The 24,166-nt window shown below is 39.8% G+C and overlaps 1 protein-coding gene across 13 annotated transcripts in view; it reads right to left on the minus strand.

Moving 5' to 3' along the window:
- Positions 1–856: 856 nt before the first annotated feature.
- CMAH (cytidine monophosphate-N-acetylneuraminic acid hydroxylase-like) overlaps positions 857–24,166 on the minus strand; it is a 374,208-nt gene continuing 350,898 nt past the window's right edge. For 4 of the 13 annotated variants that reach the window (XM_055390396.2, XM_063707387.1, XM_063707389.1 and 1 more), the window contains 6 exons: positions 17,098–17,238; positions 13,559–13,733; positions 11,940–12,056; positions 6,843–6,958; positions 4,526–4,622; positions 857–1,684 (listed from right to left, as the gene is read on the minus strand). In XM_055390396.2, coding sequence (XP_055246371.1) covers positions 1,622–1,684; positions 4,526–4,622; positions 6,843–6,958; positions 11,940–12,056; positions 13,559–13,733; positions 17,098–17,238 — 709 coding nt within the window. In that variant the 3' untranslated portion in view covers positions 857–1,621. Of the gene's footprint in view, positions 1,906–4,525; positions 4,623–6,156; positions 6,959–11,939; positions 12,057–13,558; positions 13,734–17,097; positions 17,239–24,166 lie in introns of those variants that run through there. The other 9 variants (XM_055390401.2, XM_055390395.2, XM_019029596.4 and 6 more) reach the window with 6 other exon arrangements.

Consider the following 24,166-nt stretch of genomic DNA (forward strand, 5'->3'; position numbering starts at 1 on the left):
CACTGTTGCCCAGGCTGAGTGCAGTGGCACGACCGTGGCTCACTGAAGCCTCCACCTCCTGGGCTCAAATGATCTTCCTGCTTCAGCCTTCTGAGTAGCTGAGATTACAGGTGCATGCCATGATGAACAGCTAATTTTAAAAAATTTTTTTGTAGAGTCTTATTATGTTGCCCAGGCTGGTCTGAAATTGCTGGTCTCAAACTCCTGCACTCAAGTGATCCTCCCATCTCATCCTCCCAAAGTGCTGGGATCACAGGCGTGAGCCACCATGCCGGGACTAAAATTTCTCCTTTATTCAGTTAATGTGGTTGATTTTCACATGTGAAACTAACTTTGCATTGAGACTAAAGCCAACTGAATTGTAATAAATTATCCTTTTTATAAATTGCTAGGTTGGATTTGTTGATACTTTGGAATTTTGCATCTATGATCATTTCTGAAATCGTCCTGAAATTTTTGTTTCCCCACATGCTCTTGTCACGTGTTGGTGTCAATATTTTTGCTTCAAAAAACAAGTTAGGGGGCCAGGTGTGGTGGCAGCACACAAGAGCTAGCAGCTTCCCTGTCACTCTTTAGGGTGACTTCATACTAGGAGTGTGTCGACCACGAGACATCTCCCAGTAAATGGCATTGAGCAAATTTTGAGGCATTCAGTTTCTTGGCCTTTTCTGGAATTGGCGGGTGTCTGTGGAGGAAAATCAGTCCCTAATGCCAAGATTATCGTACCTTTGAGTTTCCTTCCTCTTCTGATCTTGGTAGCAGTGGAAGTGGTAGAGATTGGTCAGACCCTGGGTATATTCTGAAGATGGAGGTGACAATTTGTTGACAGAGTGGATCAGTGAGAGCCAAGTAGAAAGATGATTTCATGGTTTTTTATTTAAGTAATGGAAGTGAGACATGAGATACTGGAGATGGGGAGACAGCAGGAGATGTGGGGTATATGCGAGAGGAGTGCAAAGGGAAGTGAGGACATAGGAGCTGATATCAGGTCAGTGAACTGGTGGTCCTGGTGATGTCAAAGAATGGGTGGTATCAGAAGGAGAGAACTGGAAAGATAGCAGGAGAATAAATATAGACTTAGTATGAGAAAAATTCATATTTTAAAATAATCTTTTATGTGCTCACCATAGACATTCTGACCTACATTACATTGATATACATTATATTTATTTGCAGTGAGAACTGAATCATTTACCACACAGTATAAATCACAAAATTATAATTCCTGAATTTCTAGCATTATTGTTATGCATGTGAGCAGTTAACCAGAATAATCAAACATCACTGATGTTAATCTAAGCGAGAAGTTGGTAATAAACACTTCTAATTATGAATCTAGAAATTTCAGGAGACAAATTCCACCATTGAATTCTTGTATCTTCAGAATCAGACCTAGCATATATAATCAAAAAATAAATTTTGAAGTTCAAATCAGTGGTGTGTGTGTTAGAAATGCCAACATGTAAAACAGAATCCTAGTTAACAATCACATTTTCCTAAGAAAAAATTTGCGTCTTAATCATACGAATATCACGAAAACAGACCATTTCCAGTTTTCACTGTAGTCTTGGATGTTTTTCTCTTCCTGTTTCCTCTGTGATTGGATTCATATCTACTACAGTTATGCTTTGTTTTCCACAGAGAATTTGTTCCTGTTGGGTTCATTGGTTCTTTCTGTAGAGAACTGTGGATGGAACAAGTAAAATATTTTTGAATCTGGCTATGTAGTGATCTACAAATGTAAGCTATATATACAAATCACAAAGGCAAAGTGGAATTATCTATTGCTGATGTCATAAAGCATAGTCTCTTTGCTGTAAGCTTCCTGGGTTCAAGATGTAATGATAAATTTTTATTTTGCATCAGATCAGTGAATTCTTGAAATTTTCATGTGGTTTTGTATTCCTGTGAAATGAAGATATTATTAATGAACAACAGTATGAGTCTCATTTCAATGCCTTTTCATTTTCTTACTGCACTGGGGCAAATTTGTATTCTTATTTAGTTCAAGGTCTATAATGCTTTAAGATAAGCGAGAATCTAAAACTGGAATGTGAACTGGAATATGACCCTCCTCCCAAGTCTTAAGGATTTACCAACTGACTGTGGGCCACATGGTATTCCTGTTTATTTCATGGGGCTGATATGGTCAACATCTATTGTTCACTTACCATGGCATGTCACTTTTCTAGACATGCCTTATACTATGACATAACCCTGTGAGGTAAGTGCTATTACATTCATTTTACAGATGGAAATCTGGAACACAAAGAGATCCAATAATTTGTCCAAGGTCATATGGTAGGTGACAGAGCTGGAATTTAACTCAAAAGGTCAGACTCCAAGTCTCCTTGAGACAGCAATGTCCAAATGCACACAGTGATCTCTTAATTTCTATTGCCTTCATCTCTGCTCCGCTTCATTCACCCACTTATACAGAAACACCTTTAATTTGCCTTCCTTCAAAACTGCTCCATCTCTAAGACCTTGGACTTGTTGCTCTACCTGCTGCCTCCTTAGCTTTTATTCCTGTTGCTTTTTCACAATGGCTAAACCTGCTCAGCAACTGCATTGAGCCCTCTTAACTCTCCTTATTCTCCCAGTTCCCACTCCTGCCCCTTTGCTGGTTTCCCTTACTTCGGTGCCATATGAGGAAGACTTGCCATTGCACGAATTCACCTTGTATTTTTCCACCTTTTAACCTCACCCACTCTCTCTGTCTGGGATATTCTTCCTCTCTCTCTGTTTTAGCTTGTTTGAAACTTTTCCCAATCTTTAAGCCAATCTCCTACCCCTTACTCCTCAAATGCTATCTCTCTTCAACGTTCTTCCTGGTCATCTCAAAACCTCACATGCAATCCTTCTTTCCTCAGTATTCCCGACAATCAGTTTGTACAACAAATACAGTGCTCATGAGAGTCTACCTTGTAATAAAGTTGCATGTGGATTTCCTTAGCATCCCTTCTAGCTTATAATTATAACTTAGAAGTTCTAGCCCAGTGCTTTATGCTAGATTAGAATATGGAACAAGTAACTTTACAACTGGAAAGTATGTAAAAGATATTCTAATTCAAACCTTAATTTTACTGCTAAAGACATTGAAGCCTATTTTAAGAGGCGAGTCATGCTGACAATGGGAAAGAGAAATTCACTTGTACCTTCCTTCCTTGAATTCATATTAGGAATAAAACCATACGTGTGCTCAGCACTGTGCTAGGCACTAGGGCTACCCAGGTGACAGTTCCTACTTTTAAGAATCTCAGTATCTACTGGGAAAAACCATTAATAGATTATTATAACACAATGGGATGGGATACCTGTTTGTGGAATAAATAAATGCATGAGTCAAGGAGTTTACTGTCTTTGCAGTCATATTATATGGTCCCTTCAATCAGAAGCATGAGGAGACAGGTTTTTTTTTTTTTTTTTTTTTTTTTAGACAAGAGTTTCCCTCTGTGGCCCAGGCTGGAGTGCAGTGGCACAATCTTGGCTCACTGCAACCTCTGTCTCCCGGCTCAAGCGATTCTCATGCCTCAGCTTCCCAAGTACCTTGGACTACAGGCACCCACCACCATACCTGGCTAATTTTTGTATTTTTAGTAGAGATGGGGTTTCACCATGTTGGCCAGACTGGTCTCAAACTCCTGACCTCAAGTGATCTGCCCACCTCAGCCTCCCAAGTGCTGGGATTACAGGCATGAGCCACTGAGCCCAGCTGAGACAGGTTTTATAATTCACTTAATAAAATCATATCTCAGGCTGTAGGAAAGGAATGTCAAATCTGATTTGTGCCAGGCAAGTTCATCGTCATTAGTCCAAAAGAGGAGAGAGGTCTATTGGAAATGAGGAGGTGCTGCTTTCCATCTCGCCCTCAGTTTTTAGTTTGTCTCTCTTCAGTTTTTGTTGCTGCTTTCCCTCGTGTACTCAGGATTATGTTTTAAACACTCACAACCTGGACGATTTTGGTTTTGTTTACTTATTGGCTGTATGTTTACCTCAACCAGGCCAAAGGTTCTATGGACTCTGGACTGGATGCACTACTGATTTACTTTTTTTTCTGATGGTGGGGGTGGGGAGATGGACTTTTGCTCTTGTCTCCCAGGCTGGAGTGCAATGGCATAATCTCGGCTCACTACAACCTCTGCCTCCCTTGTTCAAGCAATTCTCCTGCCTCAGCCTCTTGAGTAGCTGTGATTATAGGCAAGCACCACCATGCCTGGCTAATTTTTGTATTTTTAGTAGAGACGTGGTTTCACCATGTTGGCCAGGCAGGTCTCGAACTTCTGACCTCAGGTGATCCACCCGCCTCGGCCTCCCAAAGTGCTGGGATTACAGGCGTGAGCCACCACACCTAGCCTGTTTATTTACTTTTTAAAACACTTGAATGGTCTTGTAATGTTAGCTGTTCTCAGTCCCCCAAAAGTCGGGTTTCTGTCAGGCAACGTGTCTGCTTAATTTAGGTGTCAAAGAGAGTGTCACGGGATGCACGGTAGGACGGCTCCCAAACCTACAGGATATTCCTTACTTGCAAAATCCCAGGCCCATTCTGCTCACAGCACATCAGGAATGACTTCCAGTTGGGTGGCGTGAGGGGGAGTTTTATTTGAAAATGATTCCAAAACCTGTAAGAGAGATAAAGCATGGGAATGTGCTCTGGAAACTTCCATGCCTGTTCGTTTGCCAGGATCTATTTGGTACCTGGTACTCTGTCCTCCCTGAGAGATAGTGTTTCTGTACTGTTCCAGCTGTTGATGTAGCTCAGAACTTTCAGGGTGTTGAATACAGATAGTCCCTTGAATGAGATTTTGTCTTATTTTTATTGTACTATGTACTATGATGTTCCTTGCTTTAAGGAATCCTTATATGTGAAAATCTAGATCTATATCTTGTACACAAAAGCAACAGAATCTAGTATTAGTGAAGGTACAGGTAAATGTATTCTCTCATACATTATTTTTGGAAAGGTGAACTGGCTTCCCGAAGAACGATTTGGCAGAGGGCACTAAAAGCCTAGACGCTGTATTCATAGAATCCAGCAGCCCCGCTCCTAGGAATTTAACTTACAGAAGTCACTATGAACGTGTGCAAGACACATCCACATGATTATTTGCCATTGTTTCAAATAGTGAAAAGTTAGAAATGACTTACAGGTCAAAGAGGTTAAATAAAGTGCTAATATAGGTATGTGGTATCAGGTAAGCAGGCATTAAAAAAGATGTAGGAAAATACAATACTGTGGAAAATCGCGCTGATAAACACACAGGTAGAAAAGTATGTATGGTATATGTGCTTGGAAGCAAAAAAAGAAAGATTAGCTAGACACCAAAATATCAATTATTATTTCTGGGTAGTGGGATTATTTGTAGTTTTAATTTTTCATTTTAAAATATTTTTTCAAATTTTTGACAGTGGATCTGTATTATTTTTATAACCAGAAGAATGTTTAGTAAATTCACTAATCCCATTTTCAGAGCAACAAGATAAAGTGCACTGTGACTGCTTCCCAATATTTATGATGACATCTTATATTTGTGACCCTTGTTACCAAAACACAATAGAACAAGATAGAGTTTAGCGATTTCCAAGATGGAATTATTTTCTTAAGAAAAAAAAAATCCCCAAGATCCCCTCAAAAGTTGCCAGATTCCTTTCTTTCTAGAACAAGAGTTAGGTATATGATCCGTTGAAAATGAAAAAAACTTGGAATGTCTCACAGCTGTTAAAAGATTTGAGGTTGACCTGGATGTCCCAATGTGGAAGGCTATCTAAAATATATTGATGAGTAAAAAATGCAAGTTGCAGAATATCTGTACTAGGATTTCATTTAAAAACAATAGCAACATCCCAAAGGTGGTGTGTGCTTTGCCAAAATTAAAAAAAAATAAAAACAACGGCAACAATAACACTCCCTCACTACCAACTATGTGGGACATCTTATTGAAAACAAATATATGTAGAGAAATGTTGCTATGTCCAGAAACAGGCCTGGGAGGATACACACTGAGCTATTATCAAAGCTTACCATAAGAGTGGGTGGAGGGAAGGGCAGGAAACAGGGTTTCATGAGAGGTGCTTGGTGGGGTTACTTCCTTTTTATTTTACATAGCTTCAGATTCTTAAGCTTTTTCATATCATTTAAAAACACTCAAAAGGAAATAAGTAAAAAAGAAATTTTAATAAATGCCTCTGCTTGCAAGCTCAGAGTACAAACTTTTGCTTACACATTTTAAATAATTAGAATTTTAAAATTAAATTTCTGCATTTTTTTTCAGAGGATCTGTGGTAATGAGAAAAAGTACTCTTTCCTTTGGTGATTATTTTGCAAATATAAAAATGGCAAATTGCCCTTTCTGAATTTCAGTGCAAATATTCTAGATATGATCCTAAAGACTTAAACAGTTTTGAAGTGCAGGCAGACAGAAACTCAGTGGGCCATTCCCTTAAACCAACTAGCCCACCAAATTCTTGCTCAGAGGTGAGCACAGACAAAAATGTGATGCAGGAATTCACTAATTCAATGACCATGCCTTTGCCACACAAATACTCATTCTTGTCTTGGCAAACATACCCTTTCCCTCTTATAATGTATTTCTCTTTCTTATACCAAAACCCACTTCCAGAAGGGTGCAATAACACATTCACATGAATGTATAAATGACTCTTTAATGTTATACCTTCCTAACCAGATTTGCTTTTTAACAAACTAACAAAGGAATGAAGCTCTAATGGTGGAATCTCACATATTAGTCAGAATCTGGGGGCTTCTGCAGTCACTGACTGCTTATGCATATCCACAGCGTCCTCAGCAATGGCCTGGGGGCGCCAGGTGCTTCCAGACTTACAGGTGATGGTATATGTCAGGATCCCGCTGGAGCCGTGTTTGGAATCCTATATACAACTCGTCCCAGAGTAGACCATTCTTCACCACGTGTCTGATGACATCCACCCGGCTATGGATCTGAAATAGACATGGAACCATTAGCAGGGGCAACCCAGGAAGCAGAGTATGGATCCCTCCTGTCCCTGGGAGGAGCAGCTGCCCATGATGGCAGAGGCACGGAGAGCCAAGGAGAAGAGTCTCCGGGAGCAGATATCACAGGCTGAGGAGAAAAGGAAAGATGCTAAGTGCAGCAGGACTCGAAAGAAGGAAAACAGGAAATGGATTAAGAGCACGGGGAGCATCTGAGAGCACAAACTGCAGATTCGTGGGTTCAAATCCAGACTCTAGCTGTGTGATCTTGGTCACCATTCTGTGCCTTGGCTTTCTCATCTATAAAATGAAGACAATAACAGAACATGCCTCATAGGATTGTTGTGAGGATGTATATAAAATACTTAAAGCCTGGCACATAGTAAGCACTCAAGAAATCTTTGCTGTTATCGTCATTCTAAAAGCCGAGTGTTCAAGTCTCCACCTGAACATTCAGAGGCAAAGCAGAGCCTGGAAGCTCACAATAGTCTATAGTTTCTGGCCTGTCATAGAACAGGATTACTTTAAATCAAGTGGTCAAGATCCTTATCCTTAAAGAATCCCAACTTTTAAACTGTTGAAGAGCCAAAGCAGCACAGGATTAGGAGACAAGCAGAGATGGTCTTGAGTTTCAGCCCTGCACTTACTAATTATGTGACCTTAAGCTTGCTAAGCCTCCGTTTCTCTATTACGAGACTGTTGAGAGAAAAAAATGAGATAACTTATATAAAGAAAATAAAGAGAAGTTATCCTTGGTTGCACATAGTTTTAACAATCCATCGGCACCAATGTTAGAGTTTAGAGGAGCCCTTTCAGCGTCTGCAACAAATTTTCTCCCGGTAAATATCATGCTAATATCAGTAGAGGCAAACTTTCCATAAGTGACAGGCTATTAAATGACACAGAATGATTGGAAGTTTGGCATTTTTAGATCTATTTCTCTTTTTTGCACCATTTGTATAAAACAATTATATGCATGATGAACTGAGGTTACAAACATAGGGCAGAGTTTTGCTAATAGAGGTTTAGAAACATGATTCTACAGTTTGGTCAGGTTAAGGTCGGCCTGGCTAAGATGCAGTACCAGGACCTGGTTCCTCCCAATGCAGGGTAAATGGCATTTTTGGGCCTTTTAGCTGGGAGAGAAGCACACAGGAGAATTGGAAGTAGATTTAAGAAATATTTGGGGTGTAAAATGGAAAGGTCTAGATGACTGATTAGATTTGGGGATGTAAGGAAAAGGGAAGAACCAAAGATTACTCGTTTGTTTCTAGCTTGACTGACTTGGGGAATGATATTACCAATGATCAGATAGAAAAAGGAAAGAGAACATTTTAAAGAAAGAAGATGAGGAATTGAACTTTGAACAAGTTGAAAATTATGTATTAAGCATTCAGATATCCAGAGAATTATATCTAGCAGGCAGTTGACTATTAAGAACCCAAAGCTTGACAGCATTGGAGGTAGCCAGAGAGAGCTCTGGGCTGGACATATGGATTATTTTTGGAGTCATTAACAGAAAAGTGATGTTAGCAGGTGAGTTTACCCAGGAGGAGACTTGGGAAGAACAGTGGAATGAACACAGAGTCCTGGAAGGAAACAAGAGACTTAAGCAGTGGCTGGGGAAAGAGGAACTCCAAAAGAACACAAAAGAATATTCAGGAAAACGAGGTACTGTCACTGGGCTAAGGAGAAGACTATTGGTTCACAATGACGGACAAATTGCGTGCATAACCTATCTCTTCTGCATTTCCAGATCCAACTAAAATGTTGCAAAGCAATTATACAGGAATAAACTGCCACAGTGAAAAGAAAAGGAAGTGATTCATTGACAGGAGAATTCAACTAATTACGTGAATCTAGAAAGCATGCAGACAAGTGGAAACCGAAGATGCAGGGCAGAGGCTGTACAATCCCAGACAGTACATGGAGGGGTGTTCAGATGTGGAGGGAAGAGAAGTAGGTACTGTGGATGACAGCAGGGCAAGCACAAAAGTTATGTCCATGAGATAGCTGGCCCCTTCCCTACCCTATATATGGCTCCCAGGTCAAATATATTTCGACAGTTCTCTCAATACATAGAATCAATTTTGGGGTAGCGGGAGAACAAGGGCAGGTAGTGTGTTTGTGATGCTGAAAGCAAGAGCCTCCACATTTTGGCACTCAGGGGTCCCCTAGCTGGCTTCTCTCCTCACCTTCACAGCTTAAAGCATGCTGATGATCCTTTGGCCAAATACAGCCTAGCTCTCATTTCATGTAGTCTATAACTCTTTAAGAACATTGACTCAGCTTTCTACATTTATAACTTTGGGTATTTCACATGAAAATCCAGATTTCCAAGTTCTCTGGAAATTTCAGATCAGCCGGAGCTCAGCAGGCCCGCCCCCTTCTCATCCCGCATTCTACTTGATGCAGTCTGCACCCAGCTTCACCAGTTTATGAGATGTGCCTTGCACCAGCGTGCGAGCCCTCTGTAAGTAGAGCCTACTGGATGACAGATCCTACACCTATACGTAAGAGCCCCAAATCAGCTGAAAAAAGTCTTTTTATCAGTAAATATGGACTAATCCTGTAATTCTTAAAAGTCACCCACAAAGAAAGGAGGATCAACCTAGCATAAGTTTTCTTTAGAGCAACCTTGTCTATAACTGGAAGCCAAAGGAGCAATGCCTTCCGGTGTCTATGGAAAATGATTAGTCACCCAGAATTACATGCTGAAACTTACACACCACGAGGCAGGAGACAGTTAAGCAGAAAGTCCCACATAGAAGTGAAGCAAGGACGGGAAAGGCATGGATGGGGTCTGGAGGCAGTGAAAGGTAGCAGATTTGCAGCAGAGCTAGAGAGGAGCCCTTCCAGGTTGGAGCAGGAGGATGGCGAGCTACAGGAGCCATGCATTTAAGAATGGAGAGTCAGTGTGATAGAAATGATGAGTTTGAAAGGCAATTAATACCTCCAAAAAGGTGGCAGGAGGGAGGCAATATGAGAAGGCTCCAGGTAGCAAGAAAAGGAGCTCTTCCACAGATAGGCATAACCTCTTTAACCAAACCTCAGCATATAGAACTCTCCCTAAAATCCTGGGAGATAAAAGCCCTCAAGCCACAGTATAACAGTACCGTGTGCAGAGCAGGCATCATGATTTTGCCCCATGGTGTATTTAAATCTGCAACAGAGCTGCTGCTTGCTTTATCCAGCAGATGCATTATGGAAAGCTGTGAAAAAGTGATTTTTTTTCCAAATTAAATATTTTAAATGAAGTTATTTAAAAATTTTCAAAGGTGAATCTCTTGAGGCTAAGACACCTCAATTTATAGGTTTTGTAAATTCAGATTTGAAAGGCTACACAGAGGCTAAGAGCATAGACTTTGAGCTAGACTGCTTGAGTTAAAGCCCCGCATCACCATTCATTAGCTGTACAACCATGGGCAAGTTATTCTAACTCTTATAACCCCAGTTTCCTCCCCCCCAAAATGGGGGCAGATAGTAGTATCTGTTCACAGGGTTGTTGTTGGATTAAATGTCTTAACATTTCCAAAGTGTTTAACACTGTGCTTGGCATAAAGCAAGCTTGGTAAGTGTTTGATATATAAAGCAATAAATGTAAAGATTTATTTTGTCTAAAAAGATGTAAGCCTATTTATCATCTATACGGTGCCTCACACAGGATTTTCTTACATGTAAAAATCCAGTTTTTTTGTTTGTTTGTTTTTTGAGACCCAGTTTTGCTCTGTCGCCCAGGTTGGAGTGCAATGGCGTGATCTCGGCTCACTGAAACTGCCGTCTCCTGGGTTCAAGCGATTCTCCTGCCTCAGCCTCCCAAGTAGCTGGGACTACAGGTGCCCACAACCATGCCCAGCTAATTTTTGTATTTTTAGTAGAGATGGGGTCTCACCATGTTGGCCAGGCTGGTCTCAAACTCCCGACCTCAGGGGATCCACCTGCCTTGGCCTCCCAAAGTGCTGGGATTACAGGTGTGAGCCACCGTGCCCAGTGCCAGTTTTTTTTTATTATTATTACCTATAAATCAGGTAGCAGATTATTAGTTTTACTGAAGTTTCCATATAGGATTTCTTCAATAGCAAGTACTAGTCAATTTATTAAAATGTAGTTCAAGAGCACATTTATTACATCTATTAGGTGAAGGTATATTTAAACCTCTACATTTAGGACATCACACATTTAAATGGCACATACAATAAGTTTAAGGGCAGACCGTATATCCTCATAACTAATGATTCTTACATTCATAGACAATTTTAAATTACAATGCATGCTCACATATATTATGTCATTTAACTATCACGACAAACTGGCAAGTGGGGAGCAAGACCTGTGCAAGCAAACAAAAACAAAAACCCCTAAAGCTCAGACAGCTTAAATAACTGCTCAAAGCCTCCTAATCAGGAATCATGATCAGCAGAAAGGGGCATCAGTCCCCATCTTGACACTGTCTCCAATGTCATGGATCTTTACATAATGCTGCCACTGGTGAGGGATTTGTTCAGAACTTGAATTCAATAAAATATGTGTTGCTTCATGTTGATCTAACTCCCTTTCCAGAGACACCCATTGGGAGGGGCAGAGGAAAATGAAGGTAGAGATCAATGCTCACAGGTCTAATAACAGCTTAGGTTGAGCAGGTGTTTGGAAGTGAGCAGACAGAGAAGTCAATCTTTGGGAATGGCTCATAAAGAAATAAGTGTGAACTTTGATCAATAACAATGTTTTAATATTGGTTTGTTAGTTGTGACAAATGTACCATAGCAAAGTGAGTTGTTAATAATACTTTGTATTAATTATATTAATTATAATTAATATTGTATTAATTATAATATCCTTCTAACTTTTCTGTAAATCTAAAGTTATTCTAAAATTAAAAGTTTATTTAGGAGGAAAGGAAGGAAGGGAGGAAGGAAGGAAAGAAAGAAAGAAGGAAGAAAAGCAGACTTCCACCAGTGTTGCTGCTTACTTCCTCATAGGGATGTTCTCGTTGTGGTCTTTCTTTTGGGAAGGATAAATCTAAAAAGTCAACCAAATAGTCATATCCTCCAGGAAAAGGATTGAAGTCCTCATCTGTCTCAATCATCTGTGCAAATGACAACATGGTAAAGAGAAGAATATCAATCAAGTGGTCAAGGTCTTTAAAAATTCTAAGAATGTGTAAGACTCAAATGCTCTTAAATGATAGATGATAGGAATGAATGGGAAATTAATATTAAGAGTCTCTTCTCTCACCTGAACTGTAACATTCAAATCCTAGTCTATATTAGCAAAACCGCTTCATGTCACTAACATCAAATGTATACAGCTGGTTATCGCTATCTGAAGTACTATTAGTAATGAGACATCAAATCCCACCATAAATTTGCAGGTGAGGAAATAAATGTGAGATGTTTCTCATTGTCATATAGCAGCTAAATAGAAATGGTTTCACTGAAAATGTTTTATAAAAAACTGTCAAAAGTTTTTCTCTTTTTCATACCAATTGTCCTAATGAAAATACCATTTACCAATGCTTCCTAGGTCATTAGATTTCAAAGACAATTTTCTAGAAATTATCTGGGAACTAATATAGATATTAACCATTTATTTGGCTAAGTGAGGACTGAAAAAAACCTTGCCTCTGCTACCCTTTTATTTCATTGAAGAAATAATGTCTTAATACCCCCCAAATAGAAAGGACTTAGTCATGGAATAATAACAATTCATCCCAAGAAAAGAGAGTTGATATACATACCTGCTCTCTTACTTATTTCACTATTTGCCAGCAAAAACTTTGTCACAGACTGGCCATGGGCCCCAGCTAGGTTTTTGCGGATCATTGCTTTTGAGAATAGCAAGTATTATCTGGCATTAATGTTCAGGAATTGAAAGATAAACTTGGGAGTACTTCTTACCCTGAGGGTAACGAATACTTGTGTCTTAAGAGTGTGAGTGTTGTCCATTTCCTGATGACATCCCTAAACTTTGCTCCCCTGCACAACCTCAGGCATCTCATATAAGCCACAGGTGGCTGGTTACTCACTGACTTTGCAGTTACTCCTGTCCCATTTCAGACCTCCTCTTTGTCTTGCACCCTCTGTCTGCTAGTATTTAGTTTGCTTTTGGAGATCTGTCCAGTTTTGGTGACTAGGTTACAACATGAACTCTTTCTTAGCTTGTGGCTCTGTATGTATGTGTTAGGGCTAGTTTAAGCTGCAGACCTAGGCCTAGTTCTTAATTTGTGCAATTCAGCCTCAGCATAGCTGCAGATAAGGGTTACCTGCTTCTACCTCACCTTGCTCCAGGCGATTACCTCTTTGGGTGGATCCTACCTTCTAGCCCCACAGTTTAAATAGCTGTTCCTGCCATGCCAAAAACACTCACAAACAACAAGAAACACGTGGTGATAGCAGATAAAAGATGTTCCAAAAGAAAAACTTAGGGACTTCAGTACATTCTCTAAATATTCAACAAGAGATTGCTGATCAATTGTGAAATCTGTTCTCTGTTAGGCAGTTGATAGGACTTAATAAATGCTTATTGGAAAACAAAGGGGTGTTCATGTATTTCCATTATACAAGAAAGCAAAGACGAACAATAGCATACCCTGACCACAAGGTTGTAATCTTTAAATCCAGCCCAAGTGAAGTATTCTTTTATCCAGGATGAGTGAAGAAATATTTCATCTCCTACAGCAGCATTCAAGATTTCCAAATAAGGTTCAAAATCCCAGGAATCCTTGTAAATTTTTGTCCCCTCTGGAGGCTCCATGATGCCCTTGCTTAAAGACACAAAGGTGTGAGAACAGTGAAAGAAAGTAACAAGTAATGAAGGCAAAAGTTAGTACTTAAGTAGCAAAAGTCAACCAGACTAGCAGCTTTGAGACCCCTCAGATAATTCACAAGGCGTCCCACAAGAGTGCCTCAGTGGTCTCACCATTGCCTAAATCAGAGCAGCTCCTATTGTCTAGTGTGATAGGTTTCTAAGTCAGATTTCATTTGAAGAAAGAAGTCTATGTCTAGAAAAAAACGTGTGAAAACCACTAATTTGGGCCTCTTTGTTCCAAACAAGTAAATTACGGAAATGTTGCTTATAATGTGGCCATGATTTTGTGGATGCCTGCACATTCGTGCCTCCCCACCCCAATTAGAATATAAGTTTGGTGAAAGTAGCAACCATGACTGAACCCAAAGCAGGTGCTCAATAAATATTTGTTGGATATATGGATGACTTTAGCCTATCTTTAAGAAATTCCCAGAACTTTGTGTCTCTAATATATGGTGCTCTTGCTGTCCTAATCAAAGCACAGCCAATAGACAGATGCAAGCTTTTATCCTTAAACCCAGCCAGTAATGTGGTAGAGTTCTCTGACAATCCTAGATTTCTGTCCATCCCATGTGAAGATGTATCCTTGCATAAAACATGGAATTTTAAATCCCGAGAATGGAATAGGATGTGTTCTGGATAAAGAAAATACAAGGAGGGAAATAGGTGCCCATCTCATAAAGACGTGGCAGTAGCTGACCTTCTTCTCAAAACTATACTTTTATATGCCTAAAGCTATGGATGTACTGGTTTCTGAAAAAAAAAATTTTTTTACCAAATCCTAAAGCTTCTTCCTTCTAAATGTATCTCAAAAATCTTCTTCTGCAACTTCTTGCCTTGCCTCAGTCTAGAGCTTCACTAATCTCTTTCTATAGAAAGCCACACCCTCCCAACCACTCTCCCTTACTCCAGTGGTTCTACCTGTTCCCCAGTCCATTCTCTGCAAAGCTGAAATGGTTTTTCTAAAACAAAACTCAGTGATGTCCCTTCTTTGCTTTATAACTTTCTGCAGCTCCCCTCACTCACAGGACAAATTCCCTGCACTGGCTTCTGGGGCCTTTCTCCAAGCCTGGCTGCCACCTATCGCACCCGTTTCCTCTGCTTTCACTCACCAGCCCTCTACTTAGGAAGACAGATGGCTTCATGAGGGCAAAAGCCTCTTCACAGCTGTATCCTCTGTATCTGGGATGATGACTTGCACACAGAAGGAGTTCAATAAATCATTTCTGAATGAATCACATATATTTATGCCCTCATTCAAAGTATCCGCATTCACCAAACCCATTATACACTTGCCTTCTCCAGCACATGCCATTGCTTCTGACTAGAATCTCTTTCTCCTCTCCACTTACTCGTGACATCCTCCTCATCTCTAAATGCCAAAGATCCAGATTAAGCTTTCCTTGGTCACAATTTTTTCCTCTTCCCCTTGCAAGGCAGTTAGAGCACTTGGTCTCTGTGTGTCCTCTATACTTTGTCTTAGCTCTAAGACCCAACGGTGTTGACTTTCTAGTCACCCAGAATGCTTTGGTGAGGCACAAGAATACAAACGCAGATTCCTGGGCTCTACCTCAGATCTACTGAATCAGGATCTGTGGGGGAAGGGAGTCCAGGGATCTGGATTTATGTGAGTCTCTTCAATTATTCCGATGTTCATTAAAGCTTGAAAACTACTGCTGGGGCAATCGAAAGAGAAGATTTTTGGAGAGTTAGGCAAATGTAAAATGACGAAGGCTCTTGAATACCTTGCTAAGAACTGGAATAATTAAAAACCTTTAGACCTGGAAAATAAAATTAAAAACACTTTTATCCTGGAGGCACTAAGGATATCCTACAGAATTTTAAACAAGAATGTTTGCATTTTAGAAAGGTTACTTTGTCAGCAATGAAGAGCAGGGGCTTTCAAACATTTTGCCTATCATCCCAATAAAGACTACATTTTACATTAGGACCCTGGAGTCCCCCTACCAAGGGTACCTATGAAACAAAAGTTTCATGAAATAATACCCTTGTTACATGCAATGTACTCTGGTATTTTCTATCCTATTCCATTTTATTCTATTCTATTTCATGTTTAAAACATTGGCTGTGAGCAATGGCATTAATTTTGTGACTTGCCAATGGATTGTGACCAGCAGATTGAAGACACTGGCATGAAAGATGGATCAAGGGAAGTTGTGGGGGAGGCACAGATACAAGTTGGGGGGCACTGCAGGAGTCTAGGTGAGAAATTTTGAGAGGCAGAATTAAGGCCAGGGCAGAAGAGGCTGGAGATGAGTGATGGATTTGTGAGTGCTTTATGAAGGAGAATTGACCAGATTTGATAACTCGTTTAATATGGGAAGTTAGCAAAAGACAGAATGAGCTGATTTATCATTCATACTGACTTTGCAGAGGTGAGGCTGGGAGAGGGTGAGCTTTTGGTAATTGCATGTACCACTCTCCAAAATGTTAGTCCATTTCCAAATAGCCCATGATGGTTTCATTTGGCTTAGAGTAGTATTCAAAAAAATATAGCTTTGTGGCATCATGTTAACTTTTCTTGGATTGCATTTCCAGTGTGTTATTGTTACTTGTTCAAATGTACTATCTGTGGAATGGGAAATTGGGTAATATTTGCACTGATATGAAAACTAATTTTCTTATTGCTTTTTACTTTCATAAAATAATTTATTTTTGAGCTGTATCAATGGACCTTAATAAAAGATTCTTCACTGTTTACTCTCTAATAAGGTTCTGAGATGATGAAAACATTTGAGTCACTGTTATATAGGATGAAAAGATTAGGAAAAAATTCAGTCTTTTTTTCCCCTAGATTTATGACATACTTATTGGATAGTTCATTTTATTTAAATGGTAAGACTTCCATTTTTAAAAAGTGAGGTAGGCCAGGCGCGGTGGCTCACGCCTGTAATCTCAGTCCTTTGGGAGGTGGAGGTGGGCAGATCACGAGGTCAGGAGTTCAAGACCAGCCTAACCAACATGGTGAAACCCCGTCTCTACTAAAAATACAAAAATTAGCCGGGCATGGTGGCATGTGCCTGTAATCCCAGTTCGTCAGGAGGCTGAGGCAGGAGAATCGCTTGAACCTGGGAGGTGGAGGTTGCAGTGAGCCAAGATCGCTCCACTGCACTCCAGCCTAGGCGACAGAGTGAGACTCCGTCTCAAAAAAAATAAAATAAAAAGTGATGTGTGGATTTTACTGTATAACAAACAAAATAGGAACCTGTCAAGAGGCCAGAGGTGAGCCATTTATTTTCTAATAGTATTGAAAAAAAATTATAAAACATTTTTATCCTCTAAAAATATTTAAGCCAAACCTGTCTGTTGGATCCTTCAGCATTCTTCCCAGATCAAGGGTGGCTCCCGGTCGAGGGGTCCATGTTATCACATCAGAGTTTTTCTTGATAAGATTGTTGAGTTCATTTGGGTCATTTTTGGTGTTTGTTTCCTTGATGTACCTGAGAAATAAAAGCATTCCCATGTAAGAAAGTTTATTCTCAGGTGCATGGTCTGATGAGTACAGATTTTTGTTTTGTTTTATTTTCTCCACATTTTCACTTTCCAATCTTCCTCCACTTATTCCATGGAAAAATAAAGACTATATTTGGGCTAATGTCCCTAATTAGAGAAGAAGTGTCAGTCAAAGAAGGTTGTACTTATACTTTGTTTTTAAGTATAATTGCATGGTGATTGGAATTGAAATTAGATGTAGCAAGACTGACTACTGAAAATAGGTGGGAATTGCACACTCCTGTATTTAATGTTAATATATAGATTAACTATTATTTGGCAAGCATTATACTAAGTGTTTAATATGAACTAATTGATTACCTTCACAATGCCCCATGAGGCACTATTATGATGCTCATTTTAGAGAGAGAGAAACTAAGCCTTAGAGAAGACACATGACTTGCTTGAGGCCATACCATTAGCAGTCAGCCCAGCCCCAGCTCTCCACCCAGCTGTCTGACACAGGCTGTGCAGCCAGCGAAGCCTCAGCCCTCACAGTTGCCACAAAACTTTGGGAGTAAAATCTGAAAAGCTTTTACATTCAAAACCATTAAAAATCTACTTGTTGTCTGGGCGTGGTGGCTCATGCCTATAATCCCAGCACTTTGGGAGGCCGAGGCGGGCGGATCACCTAAGATCAGGAGTTTGAGACCAGCTTGGCCAATGTGGTGAAATCCCCTCTCCCGTCTCTACTAAACATACAAAAATTAGCCGGTCATGGTGGCGGGTGCCTGTAATCCCAGCTACTCGGGAGGCTGAGGCAGGAGAATCGCTTGAACTCAGCAGGCGGAGGTTGCAGTGAGCCGAGATCATGCCATTGCACTCCAGCCTGGGCGACAAGAGCAAAACTCTGTCTCAAAAAAAAAAAAAAATCTACTTGTTACACATCCTCAGTTGCAACCCATCTTGAGATCCAATTTCTTTTTTTCTTTCTTTTTGAAACGGGGTCTCACTCTTTCATCCAGGTAGAGTACAGTGGCATGAACATGGCTCACTGAAGGTTCAACCTCCTGGGCTCAAGCAATTCTCCTGCCTCAGCCTCCCAAGTAGTTGGGACTACAGGCATGCACCACTATGCCAGACTAATTTTTTGACATTTTGTAGAGATGGGGTCTCACTTTGTTGCTGAGGCTGGTCTCAACTACTCCTGGGCTCTGAGATCTGATTTCTTTCTTTCGAGACAGAGTCTTGCTCTGTTGCCCAGGCTGGAGTGCAATGGCACAACTTGGCTCACTGCAACCTCCACCTCCCGGATTCAATCAGTTCTCCCTGCCTCAGCCTCTCAAGTAGCAGGATTACAGGTGCCCACCACCATGCCCGGCTAATTTTTGTATTTTTAGTAGAGATGGGGTTTCGCCATGTTGGCCAGGCTGGTCTTGAACTCCTGACCTCAGGTGATCCGCCCGCCTCTGCCTCCCAAAGTGCTGGGATTACAGGCATGAGCCTCTGCGTCTGGCTGAGATCTAATTTCTAACTGTGGCATTGATAAAAGCATGGTGTCTCCCAAATCTAATTCCATACCACAATCTTTCTTGAAAAGCCTTAACTCTTCAATTTCAATGTCATACAAGAAGGTGATTGTGGTTGTGTTGGAGCAGAAAGAGAAAGATCCAGAGAATGAGATTTGTCACTGTGATTCACCTAACATGGGTTTTATAGACAGACATTTCTGTTAAAGGGAATTTTACTTTCTTGAGCTACAAATTGGTTACACAGACGTGCTAGATATTTTTAGTGAGATAAGTAAAAAGTACATAATCATTTGTATTTCTATAGCACTAAGGTGACACATTTATGATCTTGGAATCAATTTTGTAGACACAAGTGAGAACGCTGTCACTGCACCAAAGACGTCAGTAGATTTTCTCTTTTTACACACATTAATATCCTCCCACTGTTACAGTCACCACCTTGTCTCATCTTCTTCCAGCCTTTAGTCTCTACATGGTTCACTAACAGGTTTCCCTGCCTCCAACTATGTTACTATTCATTACTCTTCCTAAAACATAATGTGTGGTGGTCACAAAGTTGTAACTTCTTGATGTGTCTTTGTCTCTCTATAAAATAAAAATAAAATCAGTATCTAGATGGGGTATTGTGGGAAGTGAAAGTATTTGCCAACTGCTTACATGCAACAGTACAGCTTTTAATTGCTTTAAATGACAGCATCACATTAAGTGGTCAAGTACCCACCACCTCCAATTCTTCTCCACGTCCTTGCAACTCAACCTACTTAATATTTCTTGAATCTGCATTCTCACTCCCCACTGCCATTCATTATTCCTTCCTGGGTTATTGCAATAGTTTCCAAACTGGTCTCCCTTTCCCTTTGCCATCACACAGGCATATAAACTAACCCCTCCAGTTCACATCTGATTACATCCCTGTTTCTCACCCGACTATCAGGCTCCCTATCCTTCCAGGAAAAAATCCAAATCACGTAGCATGTCCTAAAGTGCTCATACAACCCCTGTCTCCTGTTCTGAACTGTAATTTCTCATCCCAGCATCTTTTTATCTTTGCTGGTCAGTTCCTACTCCTTCTTTAAAATGCAGCATTCATAGACTCATCCAGTGTTTGTCTCCTCTCCTGCGTCTGTATCCCCTTGCCTGCATTGATCATTCTGTATTACAATTGTTCTTCTCTTCTAATAGACCATCACTCTGAGAACAGACAATCATTTTATCTCTAGTTCTCCAGTACTTAGCACAGTGCTGCTCAGTGAATGACAAATGAATTTGCGAGTAACGAAGAGCAATGATCAAAAGAAATTATGTTTTAACCTTAGACCAATCTTTTCTGAAAAAATTTGGAAGATACAAGAGAGCTAAATAATGTCAACAAGAAGTTTAAAAAGAAACACATCAGCAAGAGACCACATTAAGCAATTATACACATGTAGCTACGTTGCAAGAGAATGTAGCATGTCAAAATGATGACAACTTTTTAACAATGAGACAAATGAAGTGCAGAGAAGTCAGACAGATGGTGGTAGAACCAAAACCACAATCCCATGTACACCGCTCCTGCTACTGTACTGCTGCTTCCAGTTGATGAGAAGTCATGGGCAGTCCTAACAAGATTACTGTCACAAAAACTCGCCTCGAGGACTGACTTATTATCCAATAAATTCAGACAAATACAGGTAAGTATACTTTCTTGGTAAAATGACACACGCATTTCCTGCCTGCACATAGACAGTCCCTGCCCTTTGTTCACAAAATATCAGTAACTGTATGATAAAATAAATGTTTTTGTGAAGCAGATGATTGCTCATGAAAACGTTATAGCTAGGGGATGAGTCACTGCATAAGCTCAGGATCAAATAAATTTTATATACAATCAAGGAAGTCTTAGCAAAGTTTAAACATCTATAAACTTTCCTTTAGCATTTAAAATAAAATTGTACTCCATATAACACAAAATGGATAGATTTATTATATGTATTACTTTTGCAAGGGATTATGAAGTCCATAAAATGTGCATGTAATATAACTTGATTGTATCACAAATATGATTTAAACAAATATGCTTGCTGGGCTCAGTGGCTCACGCCTGTAATCCCAACACTTTGGGAGGTCAAGGTGGGAGGATCATTTGAGGTCAGGAATTGGAGACCAGTCTGGCCAACATGGTGAAACCCTGTCTCTACTAAAAATACAAAAAATTTAAAAAAATTAGCTGGGCATGGTGGTGCATGCCTGTAGTCCCAGCTATTCAGGAGGCTGAGGCAGGAGAATCCCTTGAACCTGGGAGGCAGAGGATGCAGTGAGCTGAGATTGAGCCATTGCACTCCAGCCTGGGTGACAGAGCTAGACTCTGTTTCTACCAAAACCAAAACAAAAAAACAGAAACCCCACAAACAAACAAACAAAAAACCCAATATGCTTGCCTTAACTACCAAGGCTTAAGGTGCTCTTTAAGAATCACCATGTTTGCCTTTTTTGATCTTTAATTTTTCAAATTTACTGAGATCCTTTTTTTTTTTTACTTTTTGAGGGAGTACAGATCTATAGATCTTAACAAAAATATAGATTCATGTAACTGCCACCACAATCGGGATACAGGACAGTTCATCACCCCCAAAACTTCCTTGCATTGCACCTTTGTAGTAAAATCCTTCTTTAACCCCTACCTCCTCACAATCGCTGATCTACTCTCTATCCCTATAATTTTGCCTTTTCCAGAATATCATATACATAGAATCTTTTAGTATGTAACCTTTTGAGACTGGCTTCTGTCACTCAACACAGTGCCTTTGAGATTCATCCACACTGTTGTATGCAGCAGTTCTTATTGTTGAGTAGTAGTCTGTTGTATGACTATACCAGAGCTTGTTTATCCATTCACCTGTTGAAGGCTATTTGGGTTGATTTGGTGATTATGAATAGAGCTACTATTAATATTTGCATATAGATTTTTTGTGTGAATAAAATTTTTAATTTAATTAGGGCAGATACTCAGGAGTGGAACTGTTGGATCATACAGTAAGGTTAGCTTCAAAGAAACTGCAAAAGTGTTTTCCAGAGGGACTGCACCATTTGGCATCCTTAAGAGCAAAGTGTGAGGGCTCCTCTTGGTCTGTATTTTTGACATAAGTTGGTATTGTCAATTTTCCAAAGTGCCATTAATTCTAATAGTTATGCCATTGTGGTGTTAATTTTCATTTTCCTAATGGCTAATGCTATTCAGCATCTTTTCATATGCTTATTTGACATCCATATGTCAAATACATATGGATACATTTGGTGATGTATCTGTTCAAATATTTTGCCAATTTTTAAATCTTCTTACTATTGATTTTTAAAATTATTTTAAATCGTAGTCTTATTGCTGAGTTTTGAGAGTTCATTATATGTTCTGGATACAAATTCTTTGTCAGGTATGCTATTTGCAAAATGTTCTCAGAGTCTATAGTTTGCCTTTTCATCCTCTTAATAGTTTCCTATTTATAGAGCAATCATTTTAAATTTTGATAAAGAATAATATATTAATTTTTAAAATAGATCATGCTTTTGATGCAACATCTAAGAAGTCTTTGCCTAATCCGTGGTCAGGAATATTTCCCCTATATTTTCTTTTAAAAATTTTATAGTTTTATATTAACATTTATATCTATAATCCATTTTTACTTACTTTCTGCATGTGACATAAGGTTCAGATCGAGGTAGGTTTTTTTTGTGTGTATGGGTGTGCAATTTCTCCAGTAACATTTGTTGAAAAGACTACCCTTTCTCCATTAAATTGCCTTTTTCCGGGCCGGGCGCAGTGGCTTGCAGCTCACGCCTGTAATCCCAGCACTTTGGGAGGCCAAGGCAGGTGGATTGTGAGGTCAGGAGATTGAGACCATCCTGACTAGCATGGTGAAACCCCATCTCTACTGAAAATGCAAAAAATTAGCTGGGTGTGGTGGTGTGTGCCTGTAGTCCCAGCTACTCGGGAGGCTGAGGCAGGAGAATCACTTGAACCCGGGAGGTGGAGGCAGAGGCTGCAGTGAGCCGAGATCACGCCACCACACTCCAGGCTGGGCGACACAGTGAGACTCCTTCCCGCCCCCCAAAAAAAGCCTTTTTTCGTTCACATTTCCCCAAATTGCATCTTTGCCAAAAATCAATTGGCCATATTTGTGTGGATCTATTTCTGGATTCTCTGTTCTGTCCCATTGATGTCTGTGTCTATTCCTTCACCAGTATCACACTATCTTGATTACTGCAGCTTTATAGCTAATCTTAAAATTAGAGAATATGTTCCTCTAATTTTATTCTTCTATTACAGAATTATTTTGATTAGTCTAATTCTTTTGCCTTTCCTATAAATTTTAGACATTATCTAGATCTACAAAATATCCTGCTGGGATTTTGATGGGCATTGTACAGAATCTATAAATTTGGGGATAATTAAAATATGAACTATATTGAACATCCAATTCATGAATATGGTATGCTGTTCCATTTATCTAATTAGAGTCTTTGATTTCTTTCATCTGTTTTGTAGTTTTTAGCATATGTACTCTGATATCCTGTTTAGGGTCAGGTCCACACGCACAGTGCAGCTTTGGAGTTAACCCAGGAGTTTATCCATAATTTTATGGGCTCACTTTCCTAAGCCTCCTCCTATCTGAAATCTCTCCATTATTTTCTGCTTCCCAGGTATCCCCTTCATCTTCTGGTTGAAAAGCCAGGGCTTCGATTTCCCTGTTCTGCTGTGCATGTTCTGGAAACTGCATATGCTTGTGGGGCAAAGTGGTGAGAGGTTAGCGAGAGAAAAAACTGCAACAAGGATTCTCTTCGTATTATTCGAACCGAAATTGCTTTGATTTGAGAAAATGATTCTTTTTCCTTGGAGTGTCATCTATGAGTGAGACTTCTAGCAGTCCTTCACCAGGAGTTGCTCAGGGCCTCTCTCATAAGCATATGTACAAAAAGTGAAAGTAAGTTAATTTTTGACTTAATTACTTAGGTGGCTAGAATCAGCAAATCAAAGAGAAGGATTGAGACTGCTGGTAAAGATTTGTTACAGCAGTGAAGAATGATCACTAACTTAGCAAAACTGTTAACAAGCAGATATAATGCTTTACTGCCTGGGGCCGTTTAGTGCAGGGGCAAACAGCTCAATGGACTAGAACATAACCTGTTATAACATCCTCCAGTGAACTGTAGGAACATCAAGCTGTTACATTACATTCTAAAACTTTGAAATGATGAATCCATGATATCAAGAAAAGATCAATTATGTTCTAATACTCTTTCTGAGAAGACAATTATACCTAAATCATAAAATTTTCACATCTAGAGAGATAAACTATACCTATCCAGAAAATTTTGCTACCTAGCATGATTTCACTACTTAAAATGCCCAAGTTCCCAGAAGTTCTAT

This window comes from Gorilla gorilla, chromosome 5 (assembly GCF_029281585.2).
Source record: "Gorilla gorilla gorilla isolate KB3781 chromosome 5, NHGRI_mGorGor1-v2.1_pri, whole genome shotgun sequence".
NCBI lineage: Eukaryota > Metazoa > Chordata > Mammalia > Primates > Hominidae > Gorilla > Gorilla gorilla.